We start from the raw sequence: 25,762 nt of genomic DNA, 5'->3' as shown, positions 1-25,762 counted from the left end.
TGACTGTGTATTATTGTACATGTACAACATTTATTTGAAAAGAATGCGAGCTGAGTTTCTTGTCAGTTCTCATCTCGAAATCACTCCGAACTGACGGTAGATTTGACATATCATAAGAGTCTGTAATAGACCTACATGAATAAAGATATTTTGAATTTGAACTTGAATTCATTTAAATATAAATTTACTCATCGAAATTTCTTCAAAGAGAAAATTGTAATTAATAACAATATATTTTACTTCCAATTAAAATTGAAATAAAATAATCTAACAATTTTTTTTAGAAATACAAATGTGTATAAAATTATACAAATAGTACTTTCAGAGTACAGGATTTCAAAAGAGTATGGTTTGCGAAAATAGAGTACAAAACTCAGTAAATGAGTATAGTTACACCCTACCTACATGAATAAAGTGTTGTGAATTTTTTTATTATACAGGGTGTGTTCAGTAGTAACACAGGAGATGGACAACTACGAGCCCTGTATATACACGAAGCGAGTGCTTGAAGCTGTCACCGTGCTCAGAGATCAAGGTTAGTGCAGTTTAGTTTACATACATTGTCATACATACATTAGTTTTTTTTTTAAGGAATGTATGTCAAATATCCTCGACTTGTATGGATAGCTTTCGGACTACTCCAATGCTGGCCGCAGCTGGCCTTTACAGCGTCACCGGACTATAGGAGGCGAGTGCAGATGGCACTACAAACAAGAGGAAGGACTTATGGAGCGGCTGAAGGACAACCCCCGCCTGATGGATACGACGCCAGTCTGAGGGCACCGCTAGGGGTTCGAACCTCGGCTCAGGCCGTCGTAATATCGATCCCCGTTTGAATTGGACGGGAATCGATCGGAGTGGGGCATGTCTGTGCCGGGAGAGCATCGTCTTTTGTAGGGTCTCCCCTCTACACTTAATAAGAAACTCAATTGAATTACTTTTTTTTAAAGCCAGTTTATTTACAATGTATATTTATATAGGTGTCTATGTCTAACATTAAATGAAAATCCCGTGCATGAACAACTATTGCCATGCACGCTCGTCATTCAAGTAATCGTTTAGTGAGTAAGGCTTTGCTCAGTAAATATTATTTAACAGATGTTTTGTGATAGTGGAAAGGAGTTTAATAAAACAGTTATTACATTATCAATGTCTGTATTTATTAGTTACAGCGTTACTTTATAGTGATTATTTACCACAATGGCACTTGTTGGTGGTGATCAGATTTCACAGAAATCATATTTGATATACACTTATAGTAAACTGGACGTTTCTCACGGAACTCTCTCTTTCTCTCTCTCTCTTATCAACCTCATTTTTGTCATTTTGAATTTGAAATTACTGCAAGACTTGATTTTTTGCACGTTTGTTATGAACAACTCAAAAACTACTCAGATACTGTTATAAATTTGACGCGATCTATATCTTATAGGTACAATTAGAAAAAATCACGAGATCTTACCACGATTTTTATTGAGTTCACGATATTACGAGTATAAAACTGTAAACTAATGAAATAAAACTGAAAAACACTATCAGAAAGTGTATTAAATGTACGTGAAGATACTGTGAGTATAGTTTGCCGAGATGAATATCGAGAGAGTTTCAATAGTAGCGACAAACGAAGATGTGTGAAGGTAGACGCATATGTCTGCTTATAAAAGATTTATTTACCATCTACCAGCTGGTCTTCAGTTTACCCGTGATCATGGCGGTCGAAACACTGCCGAAATATCAGGAACGTAGTAGAATAGTGACGTAGTTACCTAGGGGCTTGGCGGGGCAGTGCCCCGGTGCCCTCAAACTCAGGGGGCCCTCGAACCCTTACCAGAAAATCTCGAACGAACTGAACTTTTGAAAATTTCTCCCATTTTCAAAATTAATATGACAGGTTGCAACCCGATTTTAATCATGGCAACTCAGTTGAGAGAAATTCTAAAGTTATACCTTCGGAATTCTCCTAAATTCTATCTGTGGGTTGCCAGTGTTGTCAATTTGACGGATAGCGATATGTGTGTTTTGATAAAACCGTAATGTAGGGCCCCATTTTTTTATTTGCCCCAGGGCCCTTGGTTACCTAATTACGATGTCTTAATAAAACTGTAATGTAGGGTCCCGTTTTTTTATTAGCCCCAGGGACCATGGTTACCTAACTACGATGTTTTAATAAAACTATAATGTAGGGCCCCGTTTTTAGATTTGCCCCTGGGCCCTTGATTACCTAACTACGCCACTGGGTAAATTCCTGTGATTTTTTTTAACTCTACTTGTAATATTTTGTTGCTTTTCATTTTAAGATACATTAGTCTACAATGTAAATTCATACTATGTTAATATATACAAAAGTTGTAACCACCTGGGCGAGACCGGGGTGATATACTAGTTATGATTAAGGGAGATACGCGTTTATTGTTCAGGGGGTGGGGGGTGGGCGCGGATGTACTCCAGCGCTTTCAGGATCGCCTCCGGTATTGGTGGAGGGGTTGGAAGATGGGAACCCTGTAAATAATAATAATAGTTTTATAACCCCATCAAAAGGAGTTGTTAAGATTATATAAAATTTATATAAAATCTTTATATATAAAAATTACGTGTCACGTGGTTCGTCCGCGATGGACTCCTAAACTACTGAACCGATTGCAAATTTGATTTGCACATTGTGTGCAATTTGATCCAACTTGAAAGATAGGATAGCTTACATCTCAATTTATTGTCGCAATATTATTTTATTCAAGAACCTTAGACACAGCAACGCGTGGCCGGTCTGATAGTATATATATGAAAATTAATGATTGTTAGGTATGTTGGTACACCTGTGTGGCTGCGCCCACCATCAAGCTGTCTTATAATAAAGCAGTGCGATACGAACCCGTGTACGTTTCACTTGTCTTCACTACGCATATCTAACATTGGCGACGAGGTACCCACATATTGGCGGAATAAAAAGCAAAATGGCGACAACGCAGTTTGGTATTTTAAGTTGTTTCGACCACAATGTACAGACGTGGAAGACATATAAAAGTCGTTTACTACAATATTTTATTGCGAACGACATCAATGGACATACAGATGCCACGGGTAAGAAGAGGAAGGCCATTCTTCTTAGCGCACTCACCGAAGGCACGTACAAGCTGGCATCAGACCTAGCACTACCAAAAGACATTGGAGAGGTACCGTATGAAGAGATTCTGACGTTTCTGGATGACCATTTCACGCCAAAACGTATTGGATTTGGAGAACGCCACAACTTCTACACAGCTACGCAGCTACCCGGCGAATCCCATACACAGTGGGCAGCGAGATTGCGAGGACTGACAGCTCACTGCGGTTTTCTCAACGTGGAAGAGATGTTACGCGATAAATTTATCATGGGTATGCGTCCAGGATTCGAAAAGGAAAAGATATACACACAAGATCTGTCGGCCCTCACATTAGCAAAGGCCGTGGAACTAGCAGAGAACCTGCAGTGTGCCCGAGTGGCAGCCGCAGTCAGTGCGAGTAGTCTGGCAGCGTCCAGGGACGTCCTACCGGCTGACAGTCATATAAATCAGATTACAAAAACCAGAAATAACTCAAATACGGGTAAAGTGAAGTGCAGTGTCTGTGGTTACACAAATCATAAATCGTCCGAATGCAAATTTGCTAATTATCAGTGTAAAAAGTGTCACAAAAAAGGCCACTTGCGTAAAATGTGTTCAAAAGTGAATTACGTAGACGTGGATGGCGGTGACAAGAGTGATGATGATGGTAAGTTGTATCATATCCGATCATTAAGGGGAGAACCCATGGTGGTGATAATATTTATTAATAGCTTGCCATTCAAATTTGAAATTGATAGCGGTTCGGCAGTGACGGTGATTTCAGAATTTTATTATAATTTACATTTTAAAAATGTGCCGTTATCAAACGCTCGTAAACAATTGTCGACATATAACGGTAAAAAAATTGTATGTTTAGGAATATTACGGTTACCAGTAAATTATAAAACTCAAACACACGAACTGGACGTGCACGTGGTACGGGATGGTGGTCCACCGCTGTTAGGCAGAGATTTTATATCCCTATTTAAATTAGAGTTGAGCCCAGTAAATTTTTGTAACAAAATAGATTTATCCGTTAATCAGTTGCAACAACAATACCCCAAGCTATTTTCGGACAGCTTAGGTACATTTAATAAATACAAAATTAAGTTATTGCTGAAAGACGGTTCTAACCCTATATTTTTTAAGTCTCGTCCCATAGCTTTTGCATTACGAGACAAAATAGGGGAGGAAATTGATAGGTTAGTCAATTTAGGTATTCTAGTACCTGTAGAATACAGCGAGTATGCTTCACCTATAGTACCCGTCTTAAAGCGAAATGGTTCAGTTAGATTATGTGTGGACTACTCGGTAAGTCTTAATAAACAGTTATTAGTGGAACAGTACCCTCTTCCTACCATCAGTGAATTATTTTCAAAGCTGCACGGTGGAGTACAGTTCACAAAATTAGATTTATCTATGGCCTACAATCAGTTTTTGTTAGATGATGACTCACAAAGCTTAACGTGTATCAATACACACCGCGGCCTATATAAATATACTCGCCTGGTATTCGGTTTAGCAAGCGCGCCGGCTATTTTCCAACGTGCAATCGAAGGGGTGCTGGCAGGCATGGACGGAGTCATCTCTATGCTCGATGACATTCTCATAACGGGAAAGGACAGGGCAGAGCATTTAAATAATTTAAATACGGTCCTAGAACGTCTGCAAAATGTAGGATTAACGTTACAGAAAGAAAAGTGTCAATTTTTTATGGACGAAATCCAATACCTTGGCTACATAATTACCAAGGATGGCCTTAAAAAGTCACCAGATAAAATTAAAGCTATGGTGGAGGCTCCAGTTCCCACTAATGTTAACCAACTACAGTCATTTTTGGGGCTTATTAACTACTATAGGAATTTTGTACCTAATGCATCAAGTATACTTAACCCCTTATATGCACTATTAAAAAAGGGTTGTAAATGGGACTGGACCATACAACATGACATCGCTTTTAAATCAATAAAAAAGGCACTGACGTCAGAACAAACTCTAGCGCACTTCGATCCACACGCAAAATTGATATTAACGGTAGATGCGTCACCCAGTGGCTTAGGAGCAATTCTGTCACAAATTGCAGCGGACGGGATCGAAAGACCTATTTCATTTGCGTCGCGCACTCTAAACGCCGCCGAGAAACGATACGCACAAATCCAAAAGGAGGCAACGGCCATTATCTTCGGTGTGCGGCGTTACCATCAATATTTATATGGTAGATCTGTACCGTTTATAATAAGAACGGATCATAAGCCCTTAATTTCGATATTTGGACCATACAAAGGCATACCGGAAGTAACAGCGAACAGGTTGCAACGGTATGCGTTGTTTCTTAGTGGTTATTGTTATATTATAGAATATATACGTAGCGCTGATAACAGCGCAGACTACCTGTCTCGGGCGACCGTACCTGGCCCCGTCCCCCACCCGCCGGTGCTCCCGCCTCTGTCGTCCGCGCCTAGTAATATTAAGTGCGCGTGCACCGAACAGTGTATCTCTAACGAATGCGACGAGTTAACATGCGATAAGGCGACGTATATTTGTTTTACTACGGACGGCAGTATACCAATAACTCTGTCTAAGTTGCGAGAAGAGACTATGAAAGATGCAATTTTGAATCGAGTATTAAAATATATACAAAATGAATGGCCAGCTAAAATTAATGATATACGTCTCAAACCGTTTCACCTTTGTAGATCACAATTATCGTTAGAAAATGGGTGTATTATGAGAGGTCACAAGGTCGTCATTCCGGAGAGTTTATACACGATTATTTTAAATGAATTGCATTCTTCTCATTTAGGTATAGTCAAAACTAAGGCCGAGGCGCGGTCACGATTTTGGTTTCCAGGAATCGATCAAGCATTGGAAAGAATGATAGGATCATGCGATATATGCATTCAGTTACGGCCGTCCCCCCGCGCGCCCCCCCTCCTGCTGGGAATATCCATTTTCGCCTTTTGATAGGATACACATCGACTATTTAGGTCCAATAAAAGGTTGTACGTATTTAGTAGTAGTAGACGCCCACACGAAATGGGTTGAAATGTACAATATGAACACTAATACGACGTCCAGCGCAGTGATCGAAAAATTATGTGATTTTATGTCGAGGTATGGAGTACCAAAAACGCTAGCGAGTGATAACGGTACTGCTTTTTGTTCTCACGACTTTGAAAGCTTTTGTATTTCCAACGGAATATCACACGTCACATCGCCGGTATACCACCCTGCGAGCAATGGGCAAGCTGAAAGCTTCGTCAAAGTAGTGAAAAAGGGAATTAAATCATGTCTTTTGTCACGTTGTAATGTAAGAGAAACAAAGATTAAATTACTAAAATATCTCATGGATTACCGTAACTCCGTACACACCACCACGGGTTTATCGCCCGCTCAAATGGTATTTGGCCGTAAGTTAAGATCGCGACTAGATTTGATTAATCCAACATCATCATCACCCTCGTCACCGACCGTATCTAATCATGTACAAAATAAACAGTGTACGCAAATTAAGTTACACGCGAAAACTAAAACGAGGGATTTTAACAAAAATGATAGTGTGATGTATAAAAAATATACAAATAAAAATTGTTTTACATGGTGTAAGGGCATAATAGTTAAACGATTGGGTAAAGTGTTGTATATAATACAAGATACATATAGCCTAGAATGTGTCAAAAGACACAAAAATCAATTGTTATTATATAAAGGGAGTAGTAACAACCATGAGCAAAGTACAGATGGAAGTACGTACTTACCTAGTCCTCTGCCGTTGCCGCCGTCGTCACTGCCGCGGCCCCGATTGACGCTGCACCAGTCGTCTCCTCCACCTGCAATGACGTCATCGCTGCCGTCAACGCCTGTCCCCGTGTCACCGCAAGCAACGGGTTCCGATCCGTTATCACCTACCTTATTGCACCCGGAACAATTGGCATTATCGTACGAGTCGCCAGACTGGAGTTGCCGGGCCCGAGAGAGAAGAGCAGAAATTTATGAACCAAATGATTCGGCGCATTCAGAAGACCCTGCAGTGAATGATAGGTTGGGAACACAGTCAGATGATGATGACTTTCAGGAAGCGGAAAATATATGATGAATATTAAATACCCTGACGGTCAAACCATGAACGGCTTATTAATATATATATGTATGTATATACAACACCTTAGATATGCTCTTGAGTTAGTTGAACTAGTTCCACAATAATTACAAAATGTACAACTATTGTTAAAACTTTGATTTTCTTAATATTGTTTTTGTTTTTTTTATGGGTTTTGTAATAAGGGGAGGGATGTTAGGTATGTTGGTACACCTGTGTGGCTGCGCCCACCATCAAGCTGTCTTATAATAAAGCAGTGCGATACGAACCCGTGTACGTTTCACTTGTCTTCACTACGCATATCTAACAATGATAATCTCAGGACAATTCACACAGCGCCATCTAGACCCAAGTTAGGGTAGCTAAAACTTGTGTTATGGGTACTAGACAACTGATACAAATATATAGATATTTTTTTTTCATAAGTGCATACATATTATACATAGAAAACACCCAGACTGATAGAAACAATCACACTCATGAATACAAATGTTTGTACCGTGCGAGGAATCGAACCCGCGACCATAGGAAGTAAAGCTGTGTGCTAAGCCGCTAGATCACTGATGCCGTCAATCCTATTACGCGAAAGTTTGTGAGTGTGGATGGATATTTGTTACTCTTTCACGCAAAAAGTACTGAATTGGTTTTGATGAAACTTTACAGTAATATAGCTTATGCATAAGTATCATGCATCATGCATGATACTGCCAGTATCATGCAGTATAACACATAGTCTATATTTTTTATTGAAATTTAACGCCAGTGAAACCGCGCGCTCGGCTAGTATTGTTTTAAAAAGTAACAATGGATCAATTCAAAACAACATCAGTGTACTTACTTGGGGCTGGTACCCGTTCTCGTCAGCAATGTACTGCAGTTGGATGACCTCACCCCCGGGGGCGGTCCACTGCGCCTCACCCTGCACAGATTGGGCGGCGTTCTCCTGAAAAGTGAATCAAAGTAAGAAGCAAACTCGGTAATGTGGACTGTTAACCCCAATGCTAGCAATATACAATTGGGACATCTACGATTCCCTCTGGAAACCATCATTATAAAGTCCTGGTGAATTTCTCACGATGGGTTAACTGACCTGGCCTCATGCTCATATTATCATCCTCCACTGGTGCCCCGTCAGCGTAAACCGTTAGCGCAGGCGGGTGCATCATTCCATTATAATGCTTAAAAAAACTCGTTTAAATGGAGAGAAGGAGAATTGTTAGTAATGAGGACTATTGACCCCAAAGCTAGCAATGTAGAGTCAGGATCTCTACTCGATTTCCCCTGGAAACCATCATTATAAAGTCCTGGTGAATTTCTCACGATGGGTTAACTGACCTGGCCTCATGCTTATATTATCATCCTCCACTGGTGCCCCGTCAGCGTAAACCATTAGCGCAGGCAGGTGCATCATTCCATTATAATGCTTAAAAAAACTCGTTTAAATGGAGAGAAGGGGAATTGTTAGTAATGAGGACTATTGACCCCAAAGCTAGCAATGTAGAGTCAGGACCTCTACGCGATTTCCCCTGGAAATTATCGTCGTAAATTCCTGCTGAATTTATCACGATGGGCTTCTTAAGAGTTATGCTCTTGTCTTAAATAAATAGATCTAAAAACTAAGTTACTGACAGTGTTCCTCTAAGCTGATGTCCAACTCTTGCCTCAGAATCTTGGTATCCTTTCCACCATACATAAAAAAAACCACAGCTGGATTTTTTAAATGGGAGAGTGTTGTACTCACTGACTGGGTATTTTTTAACGATCTCTGATCCTGCATACAGATTCTATCCTCAGCCTCGTGTTGATACTGATAGTTAGCCTCCAACCCTTTACTAAGGATCTTAGCGCCCTTGTTCAAATCCTAGCTGAGGACATTTCAAGTCGGGGAGTCTTGTACTCACCGACTGGGCATTTTTCAACGAGCCCTGCTCCTACGCAGAGATTCCATTCTCGGTCTCGTAGGACATACTGGTAGCTGACTTCCAAACCGACGTCCAACTCCTGTCGCAGGATCTTGGCGTCCTTTCCACCACCTCAGCTGAGAATATTTCAAGTAGGGGAGTGTTGTTCTCACCGATTGGGCAATTTTTAACGATCCCTGCTCCTGCGCAGAGTTTCCATTCTCGATATTGTACACCTACTAATAGTTACCCTCCAGCTGGATATCCAACTCCTACTTTAGGATCTTGGCGTCCTTCTCCAGATCCTAGCTGAGACTATTTCAAGCAAGGGAGTGTTGTACTCACCGACTGGGCATTTTTCAACGATCCCTGCTCCTGTGCAGAGATTCCATTCTCAGTTTCGTACGCGTATTGGTAGTTGCCCTCCAGTCCGACGTCCAGCTCCTGTCTCAGGATCTTGGCGTCCTTCTCACCACCCTGGTTGAGGATGTGCGAGACATCGGCGGCAGCGTACGCCACAAACAGAGTCAGGAGTAGTAGTTTCTGTAGATGTGACATTAGAAATAGAATTACTCTTTGAATGAGTGAATGAAAGAATGAATGAATGAAACTCTTCATTGTTTCTCATACAGAAAATACAATTACATACATAATCTATACATCTATACATATAAATAAAATTGGAGTGTCTGTTTGTAATATTAAAATAACCGTTTTTACTACATGCATATGAATATAAATACGATACATACACTAAAATAACATTTTTTATCATTTTTGTCTGTCTGTCTGTCTGTCGGTCTGTTTGTTCCCGCTAATCTCTGAAATGACTGGACCGGTTTTGACGGTACTTTTTTTGGCAGGTAGCTGATGTAATAAGGAGTAACTTAGGTTACTTTTATTTTAGATTTTTTTTTATTTTAGAAAAAAAGTATCAAATTAAATTCCACGCGGACGAAGTCGCAGGAACAAGTGATGAACGTATAAAATGATAAAGAAAAAAACAAATAAACTAGACAAAGACAAAACTTTATTCAAATTAATAGAAATAGAAATAATCTTTATGATAATAAATAAATAAATTGCACAGCACCATTTAGACCCAAGTTAAGTTAGCTAAAGTTCGTGTTAGGGAACTAATTACATATAGAAAACACCCAGACCGATACTGTCTGTATAGGTGTATCATACTCACGAATGCTTGTGCGGTGCGAGGAATCGAATCCGCGACTATCCCAATTAAGTGATACAAACAATCATACTCGTGAATACAAATGTTAGTGCGGTGCGAGGAATCGAATCCGCGACTATCCCAATTAAGTGATACAAACAATCATACTCGCGAATACAAATGTTTGTGCCGTGCGAGGAATCGAACCCGCGACCATCGTAATTAAAACGGTGTGCTAAACCACTAAACCACCGAGTGATAGTGGAAAGGAGTTTAATAAAACAGTTATTACATTATCAATGTATATTTATTAATTACAGCGTTACTTTATAGTGATTACTATCTGTCCCTGCAAACGTTTTGCCATATAAATTAATAACGCTATAAAAAAATAGGGGTTGATGATAGAAGGGTGAAAATTTAGGATTGTATGTATTTTTGTATATTGTATCATAAAAAAACAGAAACTAAAAATTTTGTCTAAAAAATAAAATAAAAAATTTAGGGGTGGACTACCCCTAACATTTAGGGGGATGAAAAATAGATGTTGGCCGATTCTCAGACCTACTCAATACGCTCACAAAATTTCATGAGAATCGGTCAAGCCGTTTCGGAGGAGTATGGGAACGAAAACTGACACGAGAATTTTATATATAAGACCAGATTTTTTATACCACGTAGGAGGCAAAAGCATACGGCCCGTCTGATGGTACGTTTTAGGCAATGAGGCGAGCCACAAAATGGTTCGGGTCCCAGTTGGGCGGTTTTAGATTTGGATACTAACGAATTGAATATGTCTGTTACCCATTAACTACAAAACGGCTGAACAGTTCTTAATGCAATTTAACACGTAATAAGGTAAAAAGGGAGACGAAGTCGCGCGTAAAGGCTAGTACAGTAGTAAACAAACGAGTATATATTTTTGTTATTGTAAATTGCATAATCATTACATAGTATAAAACAAAGTCGCTGTCGCTGTCTGTCCCTATGTATGCTTAAATCTTTAAAACTACGCGACGAATTTTGAAGCGGTTCTTTTTATAGATAGAGTGATTCTAGAGGAAGGTTTATATCCTCAGGTTCATATATTTCTAGACGACCTCGGTGGCGTAGCGGTCTAGCTCACCGCTTTACGTCCGATGGTCGCGGGTTCGATTCCTCGCACGGCACAAACATTTGTATTCATGAGTATGATTGTTTGTGTCGGTCTGGATGTTTTCTATGTATAATATGTATGTATTTAGGAAAAAAAATCTATGTATTTGTATCAGTTATCTAGTACACAAGCTTTAGCTAGCTTAACTTGGGACTAGATGGCGCTGTGTGAATTGTCCTGAGATTATTATTATTATCAGTTATCTAGTACCCATAACACAAGCTTTAGCTAGCTTAACTTGGATCTAGATGGCGCTGTGTGAATTGTCCTGAGATTATTATTATTATCAGTTATCTAGTACCCATAACACAAGCTTTAGCTAGCTTAACTTGGATCTAGATGGCGCTGTGTGAATTGTCCTGAGATTATTATTATTATCAGTTATCTAGTACCCATAACACAAGCTTTAGCTAGCTTAACTTGGGTCTAGATGGCGCTGTGTGAATTGTCCTGAGATTATTATTATTATCAGTTATCTAGTACCCATAACACAAGCTTTAGCTAGCTTAACTTGGGTCTAGATGGCGCTGTGTGAATTGTCCTGAGATTATTATTATTATTATTATTATTACTATTATATATAATAATACACCCGTGGGAAGCCGAGGCGAGTAGCTAGTAACTGTATAAATTAAGTTAATGACCTGAATACAAACAGACAGTATATAGTTACGTAATAGTAATGATGCGAAGTGGCACATTTGTTAGTATTAAACTGTTTGTTCATATGTCTCAGTGCAGAAGCGTTAGCGATTTCTATGTACAGGTTTTGTAATTTTTTATGTAAATTGAATTTACTTCAAAGGTCGCGGGATGGTATTAGTGTTAAACTGTATGTTGTTATGTCACAGTGTCCATAACACAAGCTTTAGCTAGTTTAACTTGAGTCTACACACAGAATGGTTCGGGTCCCAGTTGGGCGGTTTTAGATTTGGATACTAACGAATTGAATGTCTGTTACCCATTAACTACAAAACGGCTGAACAATTCTTAATGCAATTTAACACGTAATAAGGTAAAAAGGGAGACGAAGTCGCGCGTAAAGGCTAGTACAGTAGTAAACAAACGAGTATATATTTTTGTTATTGTAAATTGCATAATCATTACATAGTATAAAATAAAGTATATTGTTATGTCACAGTGTCCATAACACAAGCTTTAGCTAGTTTAACTTGAGTCTAGATGGCGCTGTGTTTAATTAACACAGCGACATCTAGACCCAAGTTAAGCTAGCTAAATGAATACTAGATAACTGATATATATACATAGATATTTTTTTTTGTAACTACATACATATTATATAATAATCTCAGGACAATTCACACAGCGCCATCTAGTCCCAAGTTAAGCTAGCTAAAGCTTGTTTGGGTACTAGATAACTGATACAAGTACATAGATATATATTTTTTTTAGTAAATACACACATATTATACACTTCGATCTGACGGTAGATTTGACATGTACGACATTTATTTGAAAAGAATACGAGCTGAGTTTCTTGTCAGTTCTTCTCATCTCGAAATCATTCCGAACTGACGGTAGATTTGACATATCATAAGAGTCTGTAATAGACCTACATGAATACAGATATTTTGATATCGCTCCGCTCGACACCAACCTGTTACCCTAACACTTAATAACGCCAAAATGTCAACTAAGTCAGCCAACTTGCGTACAAGGTCCAGCTTAGAAAGGAATCTTGTCACATGTTTACAAATTTGTTCAATCACCTCGTTACACTTTGACCAAAGTCGGGTCAGCGTCAGCGTGGGTACCTCAGTCTCACCCATCCTTGTCCAGCATCACTATAGTAACCTATCCTTGTCTACCTTCACGTAGCCGAAGCCGCGGACAAAAGCTGCTATACTATATAACCTTACAATACTGTATATCGAGTAAGTTAACTCGCTTTCGGGTTAATACTAGCTATTACACACGACTTCACGTGGAATTAAAATAAAATTTCTAAAATAAATCTAGCCTAAGTTTCCTTTCCGCATAATAATTCGAAACCCCACAAAAGATATCACTTTTAATGCACTTCACAATAATATAGATAAGCTATCAATTTTATGTAGGAAACCGCGTGCACAGCTAGTATAGTTATACAAACTCTGGAACATGCACTGTACACCCGAGAGAAACCGAGGTGCGTCACTAGTGAACAAGTAAATCACAATACACTGTTCTAATGGAAAAAACATAAAACAATTAACTTTAGAATTTCATTTTTTTTAACACACGCGTCATGTCTTCGAAATGGCTTAACTTATTTTGATGAAATCATATATAAATATATAAAACAACTTTTATGTATTTTTCTTTATTGTATATTATGAATTTACCATGTCTACCTATCTATCTATCTATTTAAATAGTATTTGGTACACATATAGTCTAGATCTTGATAAAGTATAGGCTACTTTTAATGGATGAAAAAATGGTTGAAAGAGGTTGAATTGGGGATGAAAGTAAATATATAAAACTGATGTCTACCTATCTATCTATCTATTTAAATAGTATTTGGTACACATAAAATCTAGACCTTGATAAAGTATAGTCTACTTTTAATGAATGAAAAAATGATTGAAAGAGGTTGAATTGGAGATGAAAGTAAATATATAAAACTACTGTCTATCTATCTATCTATTTAAATAGTATTTAGTACACATATAGTCAAAATCTTGGTAAAGTATAGTCTACTTTTAATGGATGAAAAAATGGTTGAAAGAGGTTGAATTGGGGATGAACAGTTTTATATATCTATTTAAATAGTATTTGGTACACATATAATGTAGACCTTGATAAAGTATAGTCTACTTTTAATGGATGAAAAAATGTTTGAGAGGTTGAATTGGGGATGAAAGTAAATATATAAAACTACTGTCTACCTATCTATCTATCTATTTAAATAGTATTTAGAACACATATAGTCTAGACTTTGATAAAGTATAGGCTACTTTTAATGGATGAAAAAATGGTTGAAAGAGGTTGAATTGGGGATGAAAGCTTCTACGGAAGTACCATATTGTTAAAGCTAGAAGCTTGAAACTTATTTTATAACTAGCTGTACTTGCGACTTCATCCGCGTGGAAGTTAACTTTATTTTTCTAAAATAAAAGAACTTTTATGACATAAAAGTGGCCTAAGTTACTCCTTATTACATCAGCTAACCTGCTAAAAAAGTCCCGTCAAAATCGGTCCAGCCATTTCAGAGATTAGCCGGAACAAATAGACAGACAGACTGACAAAAATTTTAAAAAATATTAGTTTGGTGTATGTACCGTATTTATATTCATATGCATGTAGTAAGCAACGGTTATTTCAATATTACAAACAGACACTCCAATTTTATTTATATGTATAGTTTAAAAAAGGAGTAACTTAGGCTACTTTTATTTTAGGAAAATAAAGTTAAATTCAACGCGGACGAAGTCACGGGTAAAGCTAGTATAATATAAAAAAATTACGTTCATAAGCGCCTAAAATGTCCTACATGAATAAATGATTTTTTAATATGAATTGTGAAATAATTAGCCTAAACAATTATAAATGCTATCCAAAGCCACTATTTCCCGGACGAAGTCGCGAACACAGCTAGTATATATGTGTCACAGACTCACCATTTTGCAAATCTGCCACAGAGTAACTGCGCGCACGTCGGCCGCCCTTCGCTTATATAGAGATGCACCGAGGTCGTATATTTATTAAAATTCACGCTCAGAATGTGGATTTCTTGTTTGTATTTCTGTGACGCGAACTGGATCTCTAGAACTGTACTCACATGTGACTTTGGTTATAAATATATATAAATTACTAGCTGTCCCGGCAAACGTTGTTTTGACATATAAATTAATAACGCTATAAAAAAATAGGGGTTGATGATAGAAGGGTGAAAATTTAGGATTGTATGTATTTTTGTATGTTGTATCATAAAAAAAATAGAATCTAAAAATTTTGTCAAAAAAAAATTTGGGGGTGGACTACCCCTAACATTTATGGGGATGAGAAATAGATGTTGGCTCATTCTCAGACCTACTCAATACGCTCACAAAATTTCATGAGAATCGGTCATGCCGTTTCGGAGGAGTATGGGAACGAAAACTGTGACACGAGAATTTTATATATAAGATTAGCAATGGACAATAATGTAAAATTAACCTAGTTGTGGCACACTGATTTACTTACGACAGTCGCTGGTCTGTTATTATACAAAAGAGGAACCACAAGTTTCTTGCTCATTCTTCTTGTGATGAGTCTGCGTTCCGAATGAGTGGTAGAATCAAAATGTGACTATTCAAAAGTGATTGTAATGAGTTTATTTGAATGAAGATTATTTCTATTTCTATTTCTATATATTATTGGCAATAGACAATGATTTAGAATTAACCAAGGTTTAGCACACTTTTTTACGATAATCGCAGGTTCGATTCCCCTACGATGTAAACTATCTATAACTAAAAACTATATAGCTTTATTTTTCAAATTTTTACATCATTACATAGTATAAAACAAAATTTTTACATCATTACATAGTATAAAACAAAGTCGCTGTCGCTGTCTGTCCCTGTCTGCTTAAATCTTTAAAACTACGAAACGGATTTTGAAGCGGTTTTTTTTTAAATAGATAGAGTGATTCAAGAGGAATGTTTATATCTAAATATATATAACTCAAAGGTTACTGACATAGTGATCTATCAACGCACAGCCAAAACCACTGGACGGATTAGGCTGAAATTTGGCATGCAGGTAGATGTTATGACGGCATCCACTAAGAAAGGATTTTGATTAATTCTACCCCCAAAGGGATAAAATAGGGGATGAAAGTTTATATGAAACTTTGTCAATTTTAAACCGATCGGGCTGAGACTTTGCATGCATAAAGCTACTATGACGTAGGCATCCCCTAAGAAAGGATTTTGATAAATTCCACCCCTAAGGGGATAAATTAACGCGAGCGAAGCCGCGGGCAAGAGCTAGTATATAATATATGTACACCCATGCGAAGCCGGGGTGAGTAGCTAGTTATTTATAATACTATCCTGCAAACACCTCTCGGGGTTTGAATATAGATGAGTATCACCCAAGATTCACATCAGATCATGAAAATGGTTATTTCTATATTACAAACAGACACTCCAATTTAATTTATATGCATAGATTATAGTTTTTTCCCTACCGCCCAGTTCAGTATACAGAATCGAATTAGTAAACCGGCAAGAAAGTCAAAGTTATAGTCAGTTAACCTTAAAAGATTTGCGGCCTTATTACAAAAAGATAAACCTGGTTTAGCACTAGTAATAAACCATTCACCGATGTACAGCTTATTACAAAATGAAGTTTATCTCTAAACCGTGATTCGTCTCTGGTCTAAAGTTAGACCTGCGATGCCCCTAGTTTAACAGTGGTCTAAATGCAAAAAATCAAACTCAATTTTAAAAATTGTACTGTAAGTTGTAATATGTACATGTAATATGTAATAATTGTAATATGTAATAATAAGACCGATATTGTCGCGGACTTTTTTTTACAAATTTTAATGCGAATAATTCCGTCATAAATAATATTTGAGCAACACTTGAGTGTTTCTTGATCTATCTTCTTATGATGAACTGCTTTCCGAATGAGCGGTAGATTGAAATGTGATAAGTGCTTCAATGTACGTTTACTTGAATAAGTGATTTTCTATTCTATTCTTTTTCTAAGATCTTCGCCTGTCTAGAATTAGATTAGTTCTATATTGGAGCGTGTCTCTAAAGCTGCACTAGCAGGCTCCTACCAGATTTGTCTGGGCATGGAAACACGAACGGTTAAGGTGAGTGTTGACGTATGTGGGCAAGGGGCGTCTTTAATTTTTTTTTTTTTTATTTGGTTGTTTGGGCTATTGTCAGATGTGTAGCACCTGTAGTACTGCGACCTACATAGATCTATTGTGCTCGCCCTTTTCAAAGTTCGCTACCTAGACCCGTCAGGGACAAGAATTGAAGGATATTCTTAGGAGCGTCTTAAACCTACACCCAGGACACAAGTCCCGGAAACTAAGAGGCAGGGCCATCTTTCACCTATTAGAAATCCTGGGCACTTTAGGATAATGAGGCCCTTATGACCATAGTAATAAAGCACTATTTTGTTAGAATAGACAAAGTCAGGTTTGGATGACTCTTTAGAGATATACATGGGTATGCCCTGCCTTCAAAACCAGGCAAGAATAATTTTAAGTTGTTATGTGATGAGGTGCTCAAGTTCTTGGTAGACATTCATAAAAACTAACAAATATAGATATAGATACCTTCAAAACAAACTAGGCAAGAATAATTTTAAGTTGTTATGTGATGAGGTGCCCAAGTTCTTGCTAGACATTCATAAAAACTTTCAAAAACGAACGATTTCAACATAGTCGGTAAGCATTTGTTAAGACTGATTTTCAGGTCAGAGTAGAGTAGCTATCGGTTATCGTTTGGTAATGGAGTAGGGTGTAGGCTAAGCCCCAATCCATAGCGGGCACGTACCCAGTATGCCCATCGGGGAAGTGGAGCCTGCTGGGAGGAATTTCCCTCTCTGCCATAAGATGGATCCAGTACCCGCACCGTGAAACCATGGAATCTTAACTTCGTTTAAACCTTACTCCAGGATCACTATTATTATGACTACTATTGATATAAAAATAGTTACATTCATAATTAATACTAGATATAAAGACAAACTTGCTGTTACTATATCTATAGTATATCTATAGCCATCTGCTTCTTCCTTATCCCATTTGTTTGTGGTCGTCGTAATGTGTTTTCTCTTCCATTCATCTCTGTTCGCAGTCATCTCGTTATTCACTCACTTTCTTATATCATCTTTCACACAGTCCTTCCATCTCTTTTTCGGCCTTCCTCTGCCTAACCAAAGTTATGAGCAAATTATTTCTGTTACTAAGTATCGTTTAGAAAAAGTCAATAAGACTTAAATATATAAAAAATTAAAGTACCAAAGGATATACTAAAATTACCTTTAAATAAATTAAAACATCTGTTAAATCATATTTACTGAGCAAGGCCTATTACTCACTAAACGATTACTTGAATGACGAGCGTGCATGGCAATAGTTGTTTTTGCACGGGATTTTCATTTAATGTTAGACATAGACACCTATATAAATAAACATTGTAAATAAAATGGCTTTTAAAAAAAAAGTAATTCAATTGAGTTTATTGCCAGTTCTTCTCAGTTGAATCTGTATACTGAACTGGACGGTAGGGAAAAGTATTAATACAAAAAATACATGAATAATTTTTTTTTTATTTGATTTTATATTATACGATGCTGATTTTTGCCCGGGCTTCGCTAGCGTTAATTTATCCCCTTAGGGGTGGAATTTATAAAATCCATTCTTAGGGGATGCCTACGTCATAGTAGCTTTATGCATGCAAAGTCTCAGCCCGATCGGTTGAAATTTGACAAAGTTTCATACAAATTTTCATCCCCTATTTTATCCCCAAGGGGGTAGAATTAATAAAAATCCTTTCTTAGCGGGGATACCTACGTCATAACATCTACCCGCATGCCAAATTTCAACCCGATCCGTCCAGTGGTTTGGGCTGTGCGTTGATAGATCACTATCAGTCAGTCACCTTATATATATTTAGATTATGAAATTGTTTTTTTTTGCTTTCCATAAATTGAATTTACCTTTTGCTTTCCATAGACTTAATGTGCCATTTCTTGCGTCTTATTTATTCTAATTATTTCTCCGTGAAAAATATTGTGACAAGCATATGTGTAGTGAGTGTAGGTTCTCTTCTCCACCTTTATAGAATACTAGCTGTGCCCACGGTTTGACCCGCGTTAGGTTAGATTTCAATAAAAAATATAGCCTATATGCATGACTTATTACTGTAAAGTTTCATCAACATCCGTTCAGTTTATCAAACATCCATACATACAAACTTTCGCTTTTATAATATTACCAGCTACTCGCCCCGGCTTCGCCCGGGTGTACATGTATTATACATATAAACCTTCCTCTTGAATCACTCCATCAATTAAAAAAAACCGCGTCAAAATCCGTTGCGTAGTTTTAAAGATTTAAACATATATAGGGACAGACAGCGACAGCGACTTTGTTTTATACTATGTAGTGATGATTAAGTTAAATATAATGTTTTAACACACTGGTAACATTTGTAGAATAAAACTCATAAATCTTGACCAATAGTTAGACGAGCACTGTCCCTCCGGTGGGTCAAAAGTATTTAAGATTACATCAGTACGGTCGAAGTGCGCGCGCGCAGCCTTGACATTTGTAATGACAGCGCTATAAAGCCGCGTACACACTTGAATCTTTCAAGTCAAGTGTACACGCACCTTTAATTAACAGAGAAATCCGTCATACTCGTGAACGGGTGTTGCTTGTGGGGACTGGTCGGTTCAGGTTGCGAACACTGATTAGATTTTTTGCTTTTTGCGATATCATATGGTGGTCACACCTCCTAAATCTGAATTTTAATGACTGTGTATTTTTGTAAACATGTACAACATTTATTTGAAAAAAATACGAGCTGAGTTTCTTGTCAGTTCTTCTCATCTCAAAATCACTCCGAACTGACGGTAGATTTGACATATCATAAGAGTCTGTAATAGACCTACACGAATAAAGATATTTTGAATTGAATTGAATTGAAAAATAGAAGTAATCTTGTTAAAATATAAGAAATCGGTCTGTCTGGGATTTTCATTTAATGTTAGACAGAAACACCTATATATGTTAAGTCATTTATTGAGCAAAACCTATTACTCACTAAAAGATTACTTGAATGACGAGCGTGCATGGCAATAGTTGTTCATGCACGGGATTTTCATTTAATGTTAGACATAGACACCTATATAAATATACATTGTAAATAAACTAAACGGCTTTTAAAGAAAATCTGTTGAGTTTCTTGCCAGTTCTTCTCAATTGGATCTATATACTAAACTGGACGGTAAGGAAAAATTGTTTAATAAAATAAATTTGACGTTCATAAGCGGCTAATGTCCTACATGAATAAAATTTAGATACATTATTTTTGTAAACACATACAGGTAAATAACATACATAGAAAACACCCAGACCGATACAAACAGTCACACTCATGAATATAGATGTTTGCGCCGTGCGAGGAATCGAACCCGCAATCCATATGGAAGTAAAGCGGTGTGCTTAATTGCTAAACCACCGAGGCCGTCAAATAAAATGTATTTAAGTGAGTCTGTTGAATGTTTAATAGATTGTTTCCTCTCACGGTGTAAATATTTGTATTCATGACTATGATTGTTTGTATCGGTCTGAGTGTTTTATATTTATAACCGTACATAGTTGTATCCGCGACTACGTCCGCGTGGAATTTAACTTTATTTTTCTAAAATAAAGGTAGCCTAAGTTACTCCTTATTACATCAGCTACCTGCCAAAAAAAGTTCCGTCAAAATCGGTCCAGCCATTTCATAGATTAACCGGAACAAACAGACAGAAACACAGACAGACAATAATTGTAAAAAATATTATTTTGGTGTATATACCGTATTTATATTCATATGCATGTAGTAAAAAACGGTTATTTCAATATCACAAACAGACACTCTAATTTTATTTATATGTATAGATATGTATGTATTTATAAAAAAAAAACAATGTATTTGTATCAGTTGTCTAGTACCCATAACACAAGCTTTAGCTACCTTAACTTGGGTCTAGATGGCGCTGTGTGAATTGTCCTGAGATTATTATTATTTGAAATCAAATCAATCAATCTGCAGTCAGTTTAAATTTGTTTATTTATTTATTAATTTCATTGTGAAATCTCACACTGACTAAGTGGATGCTCAGCAAACAATTATTTTTGGATTCAGACCTTGGCTAACGTAATCACAATGTAATTATCCCCAAAATATATTATTTTATCATTAAAAACATTATGCAATACAGTACTACACTTAGCTCTCTTATACTCAATTAGCTGATCATAAATTCACAATACTATACCAAAATTTATTTTGGATTTATAAATGAATTAGAGATCAAAGCTAGCCATCTTCACTCTCGAGATCATCCTCTAACTCGCCTGTGAAAGTTTAACATTTTTTGTAACATTACTAAATGTTAGCTGCGACCCGGAAAGCACATACCATCCACATAGAACCCATAGTTTTGTCATCCACATGCACTATTTTTTTTTATAATCTCAGTACAATTCACAAAATGCCATCAAGACCCAAGTTAAGCTAACTAAAGCTTGTGTTATGAGTACTAGACAACTGATACAAACACATACATTTTCTATTCTATTCTATTCTGTGGATTGATAACCCCATTGCTAGCAATGTACCTTGTCAGGTCGACCTCCACGCGGTTCCCCCTGGAAACCATCGTGATAAATTCCAGGTCAATTTGTCACGGTGTGCTAACTGACCTGACCTCATGTTCTTATCATCCTCCACTGGTGCCCCGCCAGTGTAAACCGTTAGCGCAGACGTGTACACCATTTTATTATCATCAATAAAAAAAAATTCAATCATGTATCACGAGAGAGAGAGAGGGAATAAACCTCCGATCGATCTCCGTCCAATTCAAATGAGGATCGAAATTACGACGGCCTGAGCCGAGGTTCGAACTCCTAGTGGTGCCCTCAGACTGGCGTCGTATCCGTCAGTAGGGAGTGCCCTTCAGCCGTTCCATAAGTCTTCTTTTAGTGGCGGGATTACCAGATTGCGTTAGTATTCGACAAGGAATGGATCCTCGTGCCCTGTAACTGTTTTCTGACCTGGGGAAAACCCTCATGGAGTCACCGCTCCGGGGAAGGGCACTGCCAGACTCTAAGCTAAGTGTCCACTAGCTTTTAGGGCCGGTGTTGCCAGATCGCATTAATATTCGACAGGGAATTGTTTATAGGGCAGGGACACATGCCCTATAAACCTTTGATCTGACGAAAGTTCTCGTGAAAGCCCGCCAGTGCCCGTGGAGGTAAATTGGTGGAAAAACCCAAGGTGTCCACTCGATTTTGGTGTCCCTCCGATCAATCCTCTGTCCAATTCAAACGGGGATCGAAATTACGATGGCCGTAGCTGAGGTTCGAACCCCTAGCGGTGCACTCAGACTGGCGTCGTATCCGTCAGGCGGCAGTTGTCCTTCAACCGCTGTATAAGTCCTACCTTTGGTTTGGAGTGCCATTTGCACTCGTCCGCTATCGTCCGGTGAAACTGTAAAAGGCAGCTGTGGCCAACAGCATTAGGTAGTCAGAAAAGAAAAAACTCGATTTTCGTGCCGTGCTCGCGGGGTGTCTACCGGCTCCTCGGTAGACATACTGAAACCCAAGTAAGATTCTGGACTGAACTACCTGCCGAGGGTTTCTTTACACTACATTTTGGAGGTTTACAAAAAACGCATATCAAGTTTGTTAAGGTCTCGACAACGCGCTCATTACTCTCCTGGAATTTCAAGAGTCGATAGGCTATAAACCTTTACCATCCGACGGGCCGTATGCTTGATGACCTCTGTGATATAAAAAAATTCGCGTAAGTTACAACAATACAATTGTCACTGCAATAATAATCAGCAGTTAGGGACCATTCATAAGTTACGGCATGCGGATTTTGCGAGTTTTACATATTCTTGTCACAGTTCTTGTCACAGTTGGTCACATGTCACATTTATGCTATACCTCCTTGGTGTGACAACGTCACAAATTTTGTAATTTATATAGTTACGAGTTTAAATACTTAGATATATGTATGACAGTTAGGAATGAAATGATATTACGAGACAAGGACGGGGGAAGGATCACTTCCGTCCTTGTCACATTGGTCACATTTATGTCACATATATTATAATTGTAAACAGTTACGTGTAATACTTAGATAGATGTATGAAATTTTGAAATACCACGACGAAGTTTACGACAGCTTCCACCTCGTTGTAACGGCACGAGATGGGGGGAAGGTCACCCCTGTTTTTGTCACAGTTGGTCACCTTTATGTCACATATTTTGTAATTTAAACAGTTACGTGTTTGAATACTTAGATGTATTAGGTTTTAAAATGTCACGATACGAAGTTTAGGACAGCTGCAGTCTTTTTATTACGAGACAAGGCTGGGAGAGGGGTCTCCCCATCCTTGTCACAGTTGGTCGCCTTTATGTCACATATTTTGTAGTTTAAACAGTTACGTGTTTGAATACTTAGATGTATTAGATTTTGAAATGTCATGATAAACGTTTACTGCAACTTCCACCTTCTTATTACGTGACAAGGACGGGGGTGACGTCTTTCCCCGTCCTTGTCACAGTTGGTCACATTAATGTCACATATTTTGTAATTTAAACAGTTACGTGTTTCAATACTTAGATGTATAAGATTTTGAAATGTCACGACACAAAGATTACGGCAACTTCCATCTTCTTCACTTCATTCACAAAATGTCACACTATTTTTTTTTTTTACGATTTTTGTCTGTCTGTTTGTTTGTTCCGGCTAATCTCTGAAATGGCCGGACTGATTTCGACGGGACTTTTATTGGCAGGGAGCTGATGTAATAAGGAGTTACTTAGGCTACTTTTATTTTAGAAAATAAAGTTAAATTACACGCGGACATAGTCGCGGGTACAGCTAGTCATATAATGTATGGAGGGCCCCTTATGTAGAAAGCTGATTGCTTACGAAATGTATCCACCAAAGAGTTATCATAAATTACATATGACACGACAGAGATACGTGTCCAATTCCCAACCGGTTGTGAGGCGTCTTCATGAGTCACAGGTTCGAGTCTCCGTGTTGCATAATATCTGTTAAAGTTTCGGCAACGATTGTAAACGTTTTATAAAAAATTTAAGATGTAACCGGATATTTGTAGTCGTCATAATAATTATAAATTATAACCAGCTGTGCCTCCGGTTTTACGTGATATTCGACGGGCTCGGTGGTCTAGTAGTATAGCACACCGCTTTATTTTCGGAGGTCGCGGGTTCGATTCCTCAAACGGCACAAACGTTTGTATTCATGAGTATTATTGTTTGTATCGGTCTGGGTGTTTTCTATGTGTATTCTGTATGTATTAAAAAAAAGTATCTATGTATTTATATCAGTTCAAACTCTGCTTAGCTTGGGACTAGATAGCACTGTGTGAATTATATATAAACGAACAGATAGCGGCCACTACTTTGTTTTATACTATGTAAAATTTGATGATAATGTAATGGGGCACCCGCCTGCGCCAACGGTATACGCTGGCGGGGCACCAGTGGAGGATGATAAGATGAGCATGAGGTCAGGTCAGTTAATCCACCATGATGAATTTGTTCGGCACGGTGTAACCATGATATAATTAGCAACGGGGTTTTTTTATTGAATTAGTAACTAGTTACTCGCCCCGGCTTCGCCCGAGTGTTAAACATTCCTCTTGAATAACTCTAACTATTAAAAAAACCGCATCAAAATCAGTTGCATAATTTTAAAGATTTAAGCATACATAGGAACGGACAGATGGCGACAGCGACTTTGTTTTATACTATGTAATAATAATGTGCCTGCGCTAACAGTGTACGCTGGTGGGCACCAGTGGAGGATGATGAAGTAAGTGGGTGGGTCAGCGAGCCCACCGTCATGAATTTTCGGGGCACGATATAATCATCATCTACTTCTTCCTTATCCCATTTGTTTGTAGTCGTCGTAATATGTTTTTCTCTTCCATTCATCCCTGTTCGCAGTCATCGCGTTATTTACTGCCTTTCTTACCATATCTTTCACACAGTCCATCCATCTCTTCTTCCTTCCTCTGCCCTTATAACCATCCACATTCATATATAACACCTTCCTTAAAATATTATCCTCATTCCTACGCATTACATGTCCATACCACGATAGATTATATAGATTAGATAGATTCAACCTCTTCACTGGGTTCTAGGGCACGACACTTCCATAACATAATTAGCAATGGTGTTTTTAAGGGGATTATAATGTAATGGCACCCGCCTGCGCTAACGGTATACGCTGGCGGGGCACCAGTGGAGGATGATAAGAACATGAGGTCAGGTCGGTTAGCACATGGTTGTACATTTCAAAATCATGAATGTATTTATTGTGATAACATTTAGAAATACACTATCTGTCCCGGCAAACTTTGTTTTGCCTTAAAATAAAAAAAATAATTTTGGGGTGGACTACCCCTAACATTTAAGGAGATGAAAAATAGATGTTGGCCGATTCTCAGACCTACTCAATACGCTCACAAAATTTCATGAGAATCAAGCCGTTTCGGAGGAGTATGGGAACGAAAACTGTGACACGAGAATTTTATATATAAGATAAAGTAACTGACTATTCGGATATGTTCATG

The 25,762-nt window shown here is 37.9% G+C and overlaps 3 protein-coding genes across 3 annotated transcripts in view; 2 read left to right on the top strand and 1 right to left on the bottom strand.

The window, feature by feature from the left end:
- Window positions 1-25,762, top strand: part of LOC131845366 (catenin alpha) — a 91,963-nt gene that overhangs the window by 27,704 nt on the left and 38,497 nt on the right. The window contains exon 15 of the mRNA XM_059194421.1: window positions 441-535. Coding sequence (XP_059050404.1) covers window positions 441-535 — 95 coding nt within the window. The remainder of the gene's footprint in view (window positions 1-440; window positions 536-25,762) is intronic.
- Window positions 2,362-15,065, bottom strand: LOC131845365 (larval cuticle protein LCP-17-like). Its single transcript, XM_059194420.1, has 4 exons — window positions 15,031-15,065; window positions 9,426-9,623; window positions 8,018-8,122; window positions 2,362-2,499 (listed from the first exon to the last, which is right to left on the bottom strand). Exons 1-4 carry the CDS (start codon window positions 15,031-15,033, stop codon window positions 2,407-2,409), a joined length of 399 nt encoding a protein of 132 aa, XP_059050403.1. The 5' UTR covers window positions 15,034-15,065; the 3' UTR covers window positions 2,362-2,406.
- Window positions 2,838-7,203, top strand: LOC131845364 (uncharacterized protein K02A2.6-like). The gene is given in 2 exon segments (XM_059194419.1): window positions 2,838-6,016; window positions 6,018-7,203. Coding segments are annotated over 2 exon segments (4,221 nt in total). The 5' UTR covers window positions 2,838-2,951; the 3' UTR covers window positions 7,174-7,203.

This window comes from Achroia grisella, unplaced genomic scaffold (genome assembly GCF_030625045.1).
Source record: "Achroia grisella isolate CSIRO2021 unplaced genomic scaffold, CSIRO_AGI_Agris_v1 utg461, whole genome shotgun sequence".
Classification (NCBI taxonomy): Eukaryota; Metazoa; Arthropoda; class Insecta; order Lepidoptera; family Pyralidae; genus Achroia; species Achroia grisella.
This window is presented reverse-complemented; position numbering and strand designations above follow the sequence as displayed.